Raw genomic sequence first — 15,866 nt, forward strand, 5'->3', positions numbered from 1 at the left:
ATACGACATAATTCATTCAAATCGATAGGCTTCTGGTCCGAGATATGATGAATGCACATGCAAAGTTTGGAGCAGATTCAACCTCCCGTTCGTGAGATATTGCGTACCATACGAAAGTGTCTAACAGACAGGCGAACAAACGTACCGGTACCGGTAAAATTGCAAACTACAGTTGTGACCTGTATCCTTAGGTATTTTGATTCACGTTGAGACTGGAGGCATGAATCTTTGTTGTCACACTCAGGTTCAACCGTTATATCGGCCCGATGTTGTGTGTTTGCCGATATATCATATCGGCAGTAAACGACCGATATATGTATATGGAATTTCATGATCTGCATTCCATTTAACTGCTGAATCGAGTTTAGCGAACACGAGTGATTGTTTTAGCATTTCCATTGATATTGCATAGACCCACATGTGTACAAACTTACAAAGGCACAAAGTACATATTAACGATCACAAAATTGAGTTTTGTTTGAAAGTAGCATTTTTTTCGTGTAAGTGCGCCGTAAGTTTTTTCCCTGATGAAATGGCGCCGCGCAGACAAAAAGTTTGGGAACCGCTGGCATAACACTTCAAAGCACAACTACGTTGATGCCCAGGTCACCTTCAAAATTCCCCAGTTATTCTGCAGAACAACATATTCGCTACAGCTACTCCAGTGCAAATGGGAATTCCCCGGTTATTCGCTGCTATTATGGCACATTTAATGCACGGTAAATTTCCAGTGATAATATACAACAATTGTTATTAGTTAGCTAATTAGTAAAAATTATAGGGTATTTATTAGTTGAAACTCTTCTCCCCAATCTGCCAAATTAGATATTAGAACCTTGGGTGTCGCAGCTCGATAACCAGTTTTGGTTCCCCGCGGCTTCCCTTCCACAGTAATGTGAATATCATTTTTCTTTATATTTTTGCATGTTTTTTGTTTTTTACTGGTTGGAAAAAATAAACTTGTCTTAACTTGGTTGGAAACTAAAAGAAATATTGCGGATGTCAAAATAGGGATGGCGTAATGCGTGTTTTAGGGGGCAAAAGTTCGGGAGCATAGTTGCAAGCAGAATTTTTAAATGGGCCCATTTATGCTTCCTAATTTTGACGCCATTGTTTCAACCATTTGAATCTTATTGTATGTAAGCTATATACACATATATATATATATATTATCACTCTTCCTTCTTTCATAGCACTTATTAAGTCGACGTTTAGGTTTTTATCAGAATTCACGTTTAGTCAGACAAACTTGATAATTATTGTGCGATCACCGGAGAAGAGACGTTGAAGAAAATTATGGTGTATTCGCAACCCGGATTTCAAAATTACCTTCTCTATAATTCAATGTTTAATTCTTAAGCGCTGCCGACAGAACGTATGGAATGTAGCCCACGTAAATGTATTGCTAAGAACATTGGTATTTTTCCCTAGTTCACGATATTGTAGTTGTTTTAAAGCACCCCCATTCGGTATATCGCCTTACCCTGTGTATACACGTGAACATGTGCACGTCATTATCGTAGATGTGTGGAAACTGAATATCTTTTGCACGACGTATTCAAGTTCATATATAACGATTTATCCTAAGAAATGAATAAGTTCCCATTATAGAGTCTGCACATTTCTACAAAGGGTTAGTCAAACAGATACTTGGATAAAACCATTAATTTGAAATACAGTTTATGTCCTTAACCCTAACCATACAATTAAAAACTTATTTCGAATATACATTTACAGTTGGTATTTAAATTTTGTCTGAAACACGGTTATTCGCGAACGAACATGACTGGGTTCATGGTGTAAATGCATATGCGTGCAAATGCCATGGTTACAAATACCCGCGGGTGCATATGTGCATTGGTACAAATGTACGTGGGTGGAAATTCCAGGATCCGCCTTCAGTAAACCGTTACCATCCACGTAAAATTGCACATATGAGGACAGCTCTCTGCGACCGGGATACCAAAACTGCTAGTTCGTGTAGAGGGTTGCGCGTGTCGTGATCGGTATCCTGCGGCTAATTATTAATCATGTTTACAACAATGTCGCCAGCCCCATTTTGACTCGTATCGACCGTATTTCGCCGTCCCTATTTTGACACGTATCGACCGTAATTTGACACATATCGACGATATTTCGCCATCCCTATTTTGACACACATCGACCGTATTTGCTATTCGTTTTCTATGTTGACACAGAGGTCGATAACTGCAAGGTGTAGGTATATGAGGATGTCAAAATAGGGATGGCGAAATGCGGTCGATGCGTGTTTCAAGTATTAGCAAAAGTTTGTATAAGCGAAGTTCGCAAGCAAATTTTAAAATAGGTTCAATTATACTTCCCGATTTTAACGCCATTGTTACGATCATCTCGTTTTATGTAATCTATATATATTATCATCATCATTCGTGGTCTATCATCGCACTTATTAAGTCGATTTTTAATCAGAATTCACGTTTAGTCAAACGAACAAACTTCATAATTATTGTGCGATCACCAGCGAAGAGTGTATTTGCAACCCGAATTTTCAAAATTAACTTCTTCAAAATTCAATGGTAAATGGCTCAAGCGCTGCCGACAGAACGAATGGAACTCGACCCACGCTCGGGTTCTAAGGCCCAATACAAGTGGTAAATGTAGTGCTAAGGACACTGGTATTTTTTTCGCTAGGTCACGATATTGTATTTGTTTTAATTAAAGTACTCCAATTCGGTATATCGCATTGCACTGTGTATACACGTGGATATGTGCACGTCTTTATCTTAGATGCGTGGGAACTGGAAATCTGTTGTATGACGTATTCAAGTTCATATAAAACGATATATCTTGAGAAATGCGTATGTTCCCAAAATAAAGTCTGCATATTTCTACAAAGAGTTAGTCAAACAGACAATTAGATAAAAAATGCCAATAAACTGGAATACAGTTCTGTCCCCAACCTGCACCTTACAATTAAAAACCCAAAAATACACGCTCATTTCAAATATTTATTCATAGTTGGTAATTAAATTTTGTCTGAAACACGGTTATTTGGAAACGAACATGACTGGTTTCATGGTGTAAATGCATATGCGTGAAAATGCCATGGTTGGAAATATCCGTGGATGCAGATGTGCATGGGTATAAATGTACGTGGATGGAAACGTCCATGGGTGCAAATGTCTGTGGGTGCAAATGTACGTGAGTGCAAATATCCACGGGTACAAATCTCCGTGCATGCAGATGTGCATGGGTACAAATGTACGTGGATGCAAATCAGTGTGGGTGCAAATGTCTGTGGAATGTCCATGGGTGCAAATGCACGTGGGTGCAATAATCCGCGGGTGCAAATGTCCGTTAGTGCAAATGTAAAATGTTTGTAGGTACGAGAACTATTTCCAAAAAATATCACGTAAATTATTCATAATTTCGCCTTCAATCAATAATGAATACTGAAACTTACTTATTCAATTTCAGCTAACACGGAACTCTGGTTACATTTCTATTAATATTATTTTTATACATAGAGTACCAAAGTCTTAAGTGCATAGGGCCTCTAAACTAAAGACCATGATCCGGCCCTGCCATTTATGCGATCTTTCAATTATAACGTGGTGACGATGACAAGTTTGTATGGCGTTTTCATGTCCAGGTACAATGAGAACAAAATTGATTTGTGAAATACTGGATCTTGCGTTCTATGAACTATATTTGTCTGCTTTTTTTTCTTTTGGTAGAATTTCCGTCAATGTCACAAAGCAATCTGCAACATTTAAAATATGAATATTTTGATTCTAATGTAGAAATAATGGAAGAATTAGAATGGATCTGATTGATTGAAACATTGAACAAGATCTCCGCTGATACATGAGGCGGCCCGCATTTCATAAACCGCTACCATCCACGCAAATTTGCACATATAACGACAGTGCTCTGCAGCGACCGGGATACCAAAACTGCTACTTCGTTTTGAGCGCTGCGAGTCTCGTGCGTGGTATACTGCGGCTAATGATTAATCTTGTCCCCAAAAATTTCGCATCCCTATTTTGACACGTATAGACCGTATTGTGCCATCCCTGGTTTGACACGTATCGACCGTATTTCGACATCCTTATCTTGACACGTATCGACGGTATTTCGCCATCCCTATTTTGACACGATGGACGGTATTTCGCCATCCCTATTTTGACACGTATCGACGGTATTTCGCTATCCCTATTTTGACACGCATCGACGGTATTTCGCTATCCGTTTTCTATGTTGACACTGAGGTTGGTATTTGATATTGATAGGTTGGTAACTGATATAGGTATATTGGGGATGTCAAAATAGGGATGGCGGAATGCGGTCGATGCGTGTTTCAAGTATGAGGAGAAGTATAGTTAAGTGTATTTGCAACCCAAACTTCAAAATTAACTTCTTTATAATTCAAATTTTAATGCTACAGGCAGAACGTATGGAACTCACCTTACACTTGGTTCCTAAGGTTCATACAAGTGGTGAATGTAGTGCTAAATTTTAGTTTCAAGTTCACGATATTATGAAAAAAAAACTTACCACTTTTGATAAACCCCCGCACTTTGTGTATACACGTGGACAGCCCATTGTCGTAGATGCGTGAAACTGGAAATCTGTTGTATGACGTATTCAAGTCATACAAAGTACAACGAACTCTACAAAGTGTTAGTCAAATAGATAATGAACAGTTAAAGAAAGCCAATAATCTGGAATACAGTTCTTACCCTAAACCTGCCCCTAACAATTCAAACCGTTTCACTTATCGTTTGATTTTGCTCTAGAAACAATGCGCGCATACTGCCGCCTTGACATGTGTCATTAACGACCTCTCGACACGTGATCGTACCGATCACTAGACGTCTTGAAGTTTATAGAGACAACCTTTATAATATACAATTTTATCAAATATCATTCCCAACATCGGGATTAAGAAAGGGTTTAAATTTCTGGATCCCAATCTCAGTTTGAATAGCTTAAAATAACTCAAAAATGTTCTGCGAACAAATATCTGCCAATGGTTCAGTGTACACTAAAATTGTTCTGCGTGCTGCATGCGGCCAGCGTGCCAAAGTTTGGACCAAACAGATTTAGTGCCTTATTCATGTTACGACTGGTCGACGTAGAATCACTCCAAACTGATTATACACTCGTTGTGTCCAACAGGAAGTTTTTTATGCGATTTTGAAATGTAAAGAGCAATTTCCATACTTCTAAATGTCTATCAATACCTCAAAGACATTATATATGACCATGACGATTCCATAAATAAAAGAAAAATTGAAACATGTACAGCATCAACAAAATCATTTGTAATACCATTGCCGATTCGCACACGGTGCTATAAAAAGGTTGATAATGTAAAAATTGAACTCATGAACTTATAGATGCCACTTTGAACGCAAGAATGAAGCACGCTGATTACGTAATGGCAAACCATCGTGCCTGAGAAATACGCAGACGGGGATTCTTTACTTAACTGCTTAAAATAATTCTTTACTTTCTTTTATTATTGCTTAAATATTAATTATTGAAAGTAGGATTTAGGTATAAATATGTAAGCATTCCCGGTTTAGGTAGATGAGTCGGCCGATACATTTTCAATTTAACCTATAACTTAAAGAGATAAGGGCATGTTTCGAAGAGAGAATAAAATCTGTATCTCGTTCGGCGCTCCACAAAAATCTTCAGTTTCGAATAGCATCGTCTCTTTAGCTGCAACCTTTCGTTCGACCTTTAAATTACAGAAGATAAAAATAAACATCAGTTCTTAGTAGCTATTATCAAAATTACGAAGCTTGTGTCTGTGTCTTACTTTTTTGCTTTGTTTATTAAGCCAATTCTTCTTGTCCTGTAACCCAAATATTAGAACATTGAATAAAAATTCCATTCGCTGTTTCCTCTCTCCATGTCGTAATATCGTCTCATTTATGAGTTGATTATCCAATACGCCTGTGTGACACGTAATTTCTAACTATTGCGCATATTTATGGTCTGAAGCTTCTATTTGTGTGTTTGTTTTATAGAGTTTTATCTCAGAATAAATTTTTAAATATCTGATACCTACTAGTCCAGGATGAATCTGAAGGTTGAAATTCTTTTGGCCGCTTCATTGATTGCAGTCTGTTATGGTAAGTGTCGCTAAATGTGCCTAATTGTTGGCATTGTTGGACATAACTCTTAGAGATTTACCAAGGTACGAACAGAAAACAACTATTGTGAACAAAATAAAATATTGTCTATCGCCTGAAGAGAAGTTTCATTAAATCTATAAAAATGGCTGGTGTTTAGGCTATGTATGTGTTTTTGTTTACTATGTATGTCAAAAATTCGATTTCAGGGGACAGCTGCAGAAATATTGGATGTAGAACATTCGATTTGACTGCCTTCGACTGCCAATGCAATAGAAAGTGCATATATTATGGAAATTGCTGCAGTGATTACAGCGCATTGTGTGACACAGCGTGAGTATTTTAAATAATTTTGTTTGTATCATGTCATTCTTTCTACTTCATTCCTTCTTCTACATTACAATTATGTACTACTTTCCAGCGCTTCATGTAGGGGACAAAAGTGCGATGATGCTAGTGCACACGATCACGACAGACCTTGTCAATGCAACGAACACTGCTTTGAACATAATGATTGCTGCCCTGATTACCCGGAAGCTTGGTAATACTTTTTTCGTCTCGTCATTTGTACGTGATACCAATACGAAACGTTAATGTTTTTTTCTATCCTTAGCGATGTTGTTGATGCCCTTCACTTCTTTTGAAATATATTGCAACACCAACAGAAGAATCGTGGCAATGGACGATGAAACGATTACGTGATTTAACAAATTATTAAATCAAATAATTAAGATTGACTAATTTCAATAAATGTACGAATAAATTCTCGTGTGAATATCTTATAAGAACGAGCAGTAGAGCAGAAGATTTTGATTTCGTTACACTTAAACTCCAATATATATAGATATGTCGTTCAATTAAACTTGCTGGTGACATGGAAGTATACAATATTATTGTCACAATACAGATTTCAAATTGCTCGAGGCATTGGCGGAATATATTTGAATGAATAGATTGAGCATTTAAAAAAACACCTTGAGCATAACCACATGAGCAAATATGAAATGATATTGTACGGCGCTTTAAACCAGACTAATTCCAATCGTAACTTTCCGTTAAAGCGACCTTGTACACAACGTGTACCTGTTTTCGAATTATACCACAAATATGCAGGCTTGTCCATGGGAAACGTTCCATGGGATGGAACAGTACACATTTGTATTTCCCATGCTACACGAAAACCGTATGATTTTCAAGGAAATGATGATAAAACGATTCGTTATGAACTTCGTGTTCATATATTTGAGCATAGCTCTTTCGTTAGTTATAAAGAGCAAAATATATTCAGCATTAACAATATACTTCGTGAAGGGGCTGATGGAACCATGTATAATAGTTATGAATGTAAAGTTAACAAATTCTGTAAATTTTGTTGTTTCGCATGTCTCTTCGTACATGTAGTCCTATTTAGTAGACGCTAAACCTAAATTTAACAATTTATATTGAATTGTATTCCAATGGGAATCCCATGGGATGGAATGGGACATGCATAATTTTTATGGGATGGGAATGGGACAGAAAAATATGTCCTATGGACAAGCCTGCAAATATGATTACGGAATTTCTATCTTAAAAAAATAGTCTTCCCCCGAAACGTTCTGCATATCCAATTTTTCGAAACTGCTTCAGGCCTTAAACGACTGGGAACTAAGATTTCTCTTTCTCCGAAGGAGATGTTCTAGTATGGGGTATATAGTAGCCTATACACAATAAGTATCTGGCTATCAGGATAAGATATATATATTACTTTTAATTTTTTCATAGAAATGAAATTCAGATAGCCATCTGATGAAATTACTACCACTTTAATTTGCAGTGATCAATAGACGCATTTAATATCATTACGATTACACCAAGCGGATATAAAAAATCATCATCATTTTTTTTTTTTTTGAAGAACATTAGTCATGAAAAAATATTGTGTGGTCATAGCATAGTTGTGAACTTGCTTCAAATTAACTTTATCACAAACGCATTGTACCTGAACCCGGTACGGTGAAATAAATTACCAAGCAGATCCCTTTGTTTAGTCTCAAAGTACGCGATATCGAAAGAATTTCCTACATAGTCAAATACATCAAAAGCAAAGTCTTGTTTTTGTCGATTTAAGCACTCTGTGGAACCAGCGCATGCCAATGTGTTGTTGCTTCGCCTTCTTTTGCCAGTGCCTGAGCCCACTGTGATCGCCCAGACCAGTTATCGACCAGTTGGCCAAGAAGTGCTTCTCCGACTGGTTCGGTGGTTCCCCTGACGCGATCTTTCAAATATAACGTAGCGACGATAACAAGTTCGTCTGGCGTTTGTGCGTCCGTGCACAATGAGAACAAAAATGATTCGTGAAATACTGGGTCTTGCGTTCTATGAACTATCTTTGTCTGCTTTTTCGCTATTTTCACGTTTGGTAGAATCTCAGTCAATGTCACAAAGCAATCTGAAATAATTTAAAACGTCAATATTTTAAATCTCACAATTAGATGGAATTGATCCTACAATCGGGTTAAATCTATTGACTTCAATAATGCCATGTAAACATAAGCAAGACGGTTCAACAGTCTAATATAACAACAGTCTAAATCACTTTACTCGAACTCAATTTGAACAAACGTCCACGGTGATCGATAACGGATACTTATTTGAAGCTATATATACCTAATTATCACTTGATCCACGTTGCAGAATGCAGTTATTGACCTGGTTATAGCAAACATTATTTTCGAATTAAAAGCATAATACGAGTATTATCGAGGTATGGGCATACCTGGTTGTCTTCCTAAACTTCCCTTTGGAACATTTCTTGCAGCAACAACATCCACAGTAAGACATCCTAGCATTGCGTCATAACAAAGCGATAGCTGGATGTGAGGAGCTTCCTAAATATCAAACAGAGATAAAATAAAAAAAAATAATGTAATAAGAAAATTTGATCAAATGCTCTGTCATTGTGGACGTAAAAATTAGTCGGGGAAGAAAAGTCAGTTGGCAGAAAAACCCACAGGAAGCATTATTCTCCCCTTTTACTTGGCGTATTGATTGAAATTCATATAATGAGATTTAGTGTCAGATAGGAGCAAACCGCGATTTAATATTTAATGTATTTTCGACAGATAAAGATTACTCCTTCGAAACACATGAAAGTCTCGATTTGATATTGACACTGTCAAAACAAAGATCAATAGCAGTTATCAAGGATGACTGAATAGCACATATACAACATCTTGAGTATCTTGAATTCTATTATATGCTACAGATATTTATCTTTCAACTAACCAGAGGAGAAAGACTTTATTAATCAAAACAAATCAATTACAAAATTAATCCAAGACAAAATTAAACAACGAACGATGATTAAAAGCAATTATTGATTTTGATGACATCTTTCTACGCATATATGATGATTTAAAGATAAATCAGTGCTTTGGACAAATCCTATGAGACCGGTAGAAGAGTATACTAGGTAAATTCGTGCACATCATCCTTCTTACCTCTTCTTCATAAGAATTGAAGTTGATCCATATGTCAGTGGGAGTTTTAAAATCGATTTCACACAATGCTAGTATGCACTCTCCCACAATTTCAGCGTGTCGGAGTCGGCTTGATTTCTCTTTGCAGCATATCTGGAAATATTTATTCATAAATTACCATTTTAGGTTTGCAAATTATAGGTAGCACTTATACATTAGTTTTTCTGTGTATCTTCTAAATTTTGCTTTTGCTGTCCTAACACGCTTCTCTCTCAAAAAAAAAAATAATAATTCAGTGATTGCAATCAACAATTTTGAATTTCTCATCGCAAAATTTTCTTTCTGTTATTTAGGTGACATTGCTGTTCAATTACTCATACCATGTTGTATATGTGTACAGAATACACATTCAATGTTACTTATTGATACACTAATCACCTTCAAGGACATATGCGGAATGTCATCTTCTTCTACGGATTCAAATGTTAATCTTTCTCTGATACTCGGATTCGCGTCATCAATTTTTATTGGTTCAGTTCGGTGTCCTCGATCATGGCGTGGCAAGAGAGAAACCTGATACAAAAAAAAATTGAAAAAACATTTTGTAAAATGAACAAGTCGAGTCATGGGTCATACGAGTCTCGAGTCCAACTTTCGAGCCCAAATTCGAGTCAAATCAGTGAGAATCATGTCATTTACGTTACTCGAGTTTTCGGAGTCTTAATTTGACTCGAACCCAACTCAGGTATCTCTAACACTGGTTCATACCAGTTACACAAAATTTTTTGTTCCGTGCTTTTTTATTAACCGAATGGTTGTTCCACCATTCCAATGATTGATTAGGTGACTTGCTGAGCAAATTTGAAAGTAGCACACTTTGATTAAGTGGAGCTGCCCTAGTAAATATTCGCTTCACTCAATCAGGTGATGCATAATATTAAAACAATTAGGCCTTTTAAAAGCATTCAGAAGAATATACTACCTTCAGATAGATCGAATGTTTCGGTGTAAAATTTTTCCCTTCTAAAATAGAAACGTTCAGTCTCCTGTGCTGCACGAGGTAAGTTATACAGAGACGAATAGAAGGCGAAGCAGGCGAGTGGGAGCTTTTAACACTTTTGTTGCTGACGTTATGCTCTGAAACACTGAGTTTCTTTTTGTCAGAATCTATGGACAAGGAACGCTCATCTAAAATATAAGTAAAAGAGTTATGTAATTGATGAAAATGTGACCAATTTTTGCGAAAGAAAATTGAATAATAAAATTGCCTTCACATAACTGATTCTCAATATATCGAGAATTATTTATTCTTTTTTAATTCCGCTCATTGACTAGGTGCAAATTATCTACCATCGTTACTTATAAATGAAACAATTTGTCATTCATATAAGTTCAAATTAATATATGCAGAGCAGAGGTACAAGCTGCAAATACACTGTGAATAATATTACCATTATATCCGATAAATCTTAGCTTGCACTCATTACTTTTTTAAAAATCTAGATAGCGTTTTATGATATATATACCTCAAAATAATTTACTACGTTTTAACTTTAGCTTATAAAACATCCAATGCGGGAAATTTTGACGGCGTCGACCGCATTTTCGTTTGTATATATTGTCTAGTAATTCTTGCGGTTTCGGGGGGAGAGAGCATGTAAGAGGATATTTGCGTTTGTTGATGGGAAATAAATAATTTATCGTTACCACGACCACATCGTGCTGCTGCTAACGAAGTATGCAATCAAGGTGAAGCAAGTGGAAACTTTACCATTAGGGATTTGACATATGGTCAGTCTTTGCCAATTTTTGTATTTATGCTGAGCAAGATAAAATCCCGCCTTCTTAATTTTTTGCCAATTCGATGCCAATTATTGTTGTCACTTCCACAATTCAAAGTGTACTTCCATAAAATATATGTAAGCAATCGATTGTGGCCCATGGATATTGTGAACCATATATATATATATACAATATAATCCTCAAAATAAATATTTCGACAACATATGGTAGTTGGATTGGATGGAATTAAGGACTCATTTAATGCAATTTGATGAAGCCATGACAACTTGATTGAGCTGTCGTGCACTGTCCAGAACCCTTTAGTTCTCGCCGAATAGCTTATTTTGATGAACTTTAAAATCAAGACGGCTGTCATACTACTAATCACCCCGCGTCACCTTTGCAGACAGATGGGGATTAAGAAGAGAAGATCGCGAACCTGCTCGTCATGGCAAAGCGTCTCGCATTCGAGCTGTGCGTCACTGAAACATACACGAAATACCTGCTTGTTCAACTGATTAGATACTAGTAATAATAATACTAATAAATTATATGTTCTACGTTTAGAATGTCGTTCAAATCCCAGATTTGACTTACCGTTATCTGAAGAAGATAAAAGATGATTGTTCGTATCACCATGAAATGATAATCGACGTTGACACTGGCTTTCCACCTCCAAATTTTTTCTGTATTTATGGCGGCGTTCAGACTGCATAATAAAAATATTACTCTAATATCCAATTCTATGATAGTGATATATATTCACTTACAAATACACCCTGGCAGAGGTAATTAATTGTATGCCTCAACTGTATTATGTAAAAATAGGAGCTATTATTAGCCTTTATTAAAAGCATAGATGATCAACGGGTGGAAAATTTCGACAAACCAGATGTCGGAATCTAATTTAGGACACTAATTGGTGATCACTAGTGGTTATATGCTCAGAACTAATATTGGCACATATGCTGGCTTTTATTCAATTTTACAACTATATAGTATTTCATTGGACATCAAGATTTATCTCTTTGGTATATGTCAATGAACTGATAACCTATTCCATTTCTCTGACCTTAGATGAACTGATCTTGCGTGGAGATGGTATTGGTGATTCACGGGGACTCGAACGGGTCGAAGAATTATTTCCGTCGCTTCCAGGAGATCGACTTCTATGTCAAAACATGAAAAACAAACTAATTAAATATATATTTTTAGTCGCATGATTCGATCATATACTTATATTCTATCTGTAGGAATTTCGACCTACATGGTCTGTTTGTCTGCTTATTCGTTATTAAATAATGACAATTCCGTGGAAACTCGAAAAAGCAAGTTTCGAAAACATTTTTTTGATAGCAAGCTTATCTTGAATAGTTCAGGTAAGTTTGGTCGTTTTTTTAGTAAAAATCGCCCGACCGATTTTCATCTTCTAGCTTGTAAACACCAGAGACACGGCGATATTGATCACCATCAACCAGCCCAGTGCGAGACCGGATTATATGATATTTTGCGAACTGATGTTAAATACTGCTGATTGGTAATGACTAGCATGAAAGGTTAAATACACCAGGGAGGCAGATGAATCTCTAATGACGAAGTATCCTTCACGCTATTATTAGTGTCTATTTACATTGCTTGTATTGATCAAAATGAATGAAGGAATTAGTAATAGATATTTCCTATGTTCACTCTACAGTCTTTACTGGCTAATATAATGTTAATAAGAAACCCAAATGATGCCGATAAGAATTGTGAAAATATTTTGAACCCCTGTAACACTCGTTAGGTATAGTCTTTGATTGCCAATTACGTATGATATCGACTTTTAGATGTCTAAATCCATCATCTGCAACGATTACCCGTGTAAATGATTGCTGGAATATTCCACTATCTAATTACTACTAAATTTTGTCCTGATAGGTTTCTTTAAACTTCCATTTTATGCAATTCCGTACAATTTCGACTTGTCATCCACGTATGGCAAAGCAGCATCCACGTTACAATGCCTAACACAATTACAGGGTCAAAATAATGATGTGGAAAGGTACCAGATCGAAGGCTAAGGTCACGTTACTGAAAATTTTTTTGTCGAAAATTCTTCGTTGATATATAGTTATAAAAGCTTACCTGCTATGTATGTTTGAGTACGAATCATTACACTTTCTAAATGTGTCTTCCGATAAAAATAAAGATTCTTTTCTTCTTGTATTTGGACTTTCGGATAACGTTGAAAACCCGGATTTTGTGGCTACAAGATGCTGAAGACCAAGTCCTGGTTGTTCAACCGTCAATTCTCTCCCGCATTTGTTGCCAGCTTTACTCGTATATTCTGGAAAAAGTTAAAAAAGCATTCAGTGTTATAAAAGTTAACACCTCTCATTCAAAATGAACAACTGAAAGTGACTTGGTCTAAATTTTCTCCTAAGCGCAGTAAGAGGGAGAAAAAAAAACAGCTAACCAATTTTAAAACATGCATCATATAGATTATAGAGCCAGTTTCGTTTATTTAATTTTTATTTACAGAAAAAAATATTTATTGTAATGTTACCAACAATGATCTTAAAATTACCTGGTCCCGGTGCTTTCCATGATGTTGTGGAGCTAGTGGTTGAACCATTTTTAGAATCAGCCCACTTCTTTTGCATAAGTGCTTTAATAGAAAATGAAGACGCCGAACCTAATGGCTTCCGATGCCTTATTGATGAATCTTTGTCACCGACCTCCATGTCGTCCATTATCTCATGGTCCCATTGTGAAACTTTCAAAGTATCCATTTTATTTTGACATTGTTGTGTGTCCGGACATTTTGAGACGCCATTTTTAACACCTGCTCTCGTTCGTCGCTTTGAAGACTCCATTTGTAAGTGGTTTATTTCTGGAGCTGGTGGTAATATGCTATCATGATTGAACAGCGGAGGTAATGTAAACTGTGGGATACTTTTAGGGGTAACAACGTTTTTCATTGCATCTCTTTGTGTCACCCTCATATTGTTCTGTGTGACATCGTCATCTACTCGATCAGATATATTGCGAAACAGTCCAGTAGCATGGTTTTGTACACTATCTCTAATGCTCTGAAAACCCCACATTATCTAGAAAAGGATATCACATTTTAAAGTATATTACATAATATCAATAAGCGACTTCTTGTTAAAGTTAGATAAACTATAGGTTATTCTTACAAATTCCAAATCAGGAGTGTAGTCGAATTTATCCCACACATTATCCTTCGAAGCCCTTCAGTAAAACCTACTGTTTTCAACAATAAATTATTTTTGAAAACATGCTGTTTTGCAGCACTCATTAACTTTCATGTTCACAATTCTTATTTCATTTGAAAAAAAAAAAAATTCTGCCAGCAATATAATACGCAAAAACACGTAAAATTTACGACAGTGACGGTATGTTCCGAAACTCCTGGTACAAATACCTTTATTTACCTTCTGAAGGATAAGCCATCTTACGTTTGGTTAATTCAAAGCTTTGAATAAACAATATGAAAGCATATAACGGTTCATTAACCAAATATCTAATCCCACAATATTTTTAGGCGACTTATTGTATGCAGTTTAAGTATCATTCAACATTAACCTATGCAGAAGAAATTCATTTCACTGGGCCATATAGAAAATCCGCAATCATCTGTGGATTTTAAACTTAGTTGCTGTCAGGCCCGATACAAGCAGATTTGTTTAATTATTTAGCATTTCTATGAATATTCTCCTATTTATTTATATTTTTAATGATGATCTGTTCTCATGAATAGCACTGTTTAAGTAATTCAATCAATATATCGATAAACAAAAATATAATCGTAATAGAACCCATATGTGTATGAAGACATTTGTCGTTTATTTATTTACACAAAATATGATTGAATTTACAGAGAAATCCTAAGCAGTAATACCCTTTAGACCCGTAGTCAACACTTTGTCATAAAATAAATTAAAGTACCAAAAACAATATGTGGAAACCCATCGTCCACTGTCAAAATATATCCACCAATCTGTACGCCATTCCAAGGTGTGCCAACATTCTTACTTTATTAGAGGCAGCTTTGATTCATGAGTCGAAAATAAAATTAGATGTGGCATCTACAATCGGTCTTAAACGAATCACAGAAAAATTTAATTATACTTTTCTCCATAACCTTGGCAGCACATTCACAACGGATTATAAAGATATAAAATCCCTAAATCAAGGCAGGAATCATCTTGATGTATTGTAACATGTGTTTTTTTATGTTTCCTACCATGACAGCCAAAGTAAATATCTCACGTCAAATTCAAATTACTTCTTGTAGGCAAATCAATCCTCGAACTCATAAACTAAACAAAGTTAAGAAAACTGAATACGTTTCATCGATATAGTCTTATTTTGTTAGACAACCTGACGTTATTCAGCGTGTATTTAGTCACGTCTGCTTCCTTTAAATCCTTAATTGAGTTCACAGCCCTTGATATTGGTGAAACCACCAACAAAAATAAAGTTATATCAG

The 15,866-nt window shown here is 36.0% G+C and overlaps 2 protein-coding genes across 3 annotated transcripts; one reads left to right on the plus strand and one right to left on the minus strand.

Moving 5' to 3' along the window:
* The first annotated feature begins 6,021 nt into the window (after positions 1–6,021).
* On the plus strand, positions 6,022–6,873 carry LOC120343269 (uncharacterized). Its single transcript, XM_039412407.2, has 4 exons — positions 6,022–6,125; positions 6,335–6,458; positions 6,547–6,666; positions 6,739–6,873. The coding sequence occupies exons 1-4, from the start codon at positions 6,071–6,073 to the stop codon at positions 6,767–6,769; spliced, it is 330 nt and encodes a 109-aa protein (XP_039268341.2). The 5' UTR covers positions 6,022–6,070; the 3' UTR covers positions 6,770–6,873.
* A 44-nt stretch (positions 6,874–6,917) lies between these two features.
* Positions 6,918–14,457, minus strand: LOC120343268 (uncharacterized). 2 transcript variants are annotated; one of them, XM_039412406.2, is made up of 9 exons: positions 13,938–14,457; positions 13,496–13,697; positions 12,441–12,534; positions 11,966–12,077; positions 10,569–10,774; positions 10,025–10,159; positions 9,608–9,739; positions 8,884–8,995; positions 6,918–8,556 (listed from the first exon to the last, which is right to left on the minus strand). In XM_039412406.2, exons 1-9 carry the CDS (start codon positions 14,455–14,457, stop codon positions 8,231–8,233), a joined length of 1,839 nt encoding a protein of 612 aa, XP_039268340.2. In that variant the 3' UTR covers positions 6,918–8,230. The 2 variants fall into 2 exon arrangements, with proteins under 2 accessions (XP_039268340.2, XP_039268339.2); XM_039412405.2 differs by having other exon boundaries at positions 12,441–12,537.
* Between the last annotated feature and the right edge of the window lie 1,409 nt (positions 14,458–15,866).

This window comes from Styela clava, chromosome 3 (genome assembly GCF_964204865.1).
Source record: "Styela clava chromosome 3, kaStyClav1.hap1.2, whole genome shotgun sequence".
NCBI lineage: Eukaryota > Metazoa > Chordata > Ascidiacea > Stolidobranchia > Styelidae > Styela > Styela clava.

Coding starts and splice junctions, on each gene's coding strand:
- LOC120343269 (XM_039412407.2), top strand. CDS start 6,071: ATGAATCTGAAGGTTGAAATTCTTTTGGCCGCTTCATTGATTGCAGTC. Junction 6,459..6,546: donor AGCGCATTGTGTGACACAGC/GTGAGTATTTTA, acceptor ACTACTTTCCAG/CGCTTCATGTAGGGGACAAA. Junction 6,667..6,738: donor CCTGATTACCCGGAAGCTTG/GTAATACTTTTT, acceptor TTCTATCCTTAG/CGATGTTGTTGATGCCCTTC.
- LOC120343268 (XM_039412405.2), bottom strand. CDS start 14,457: ATGTGGGGTTTTCAGAGCATTAGAGATAGTGTACAAAACCATGCTACT. Junction 12,078..12,440: donor GCAAGATCAGTTCATCTAAG/GTCAGAGAAATG, acceptor TTTATTATGCAG/TCTGAACGCCGCCATAAATA. Junction 10,160..10,568: donor AACATTCGATCTATCTGAAG/GTAGTATATTCT, acceptor TTTTTGTATCAG/GTTTCTCTCTTGCCACGCCA.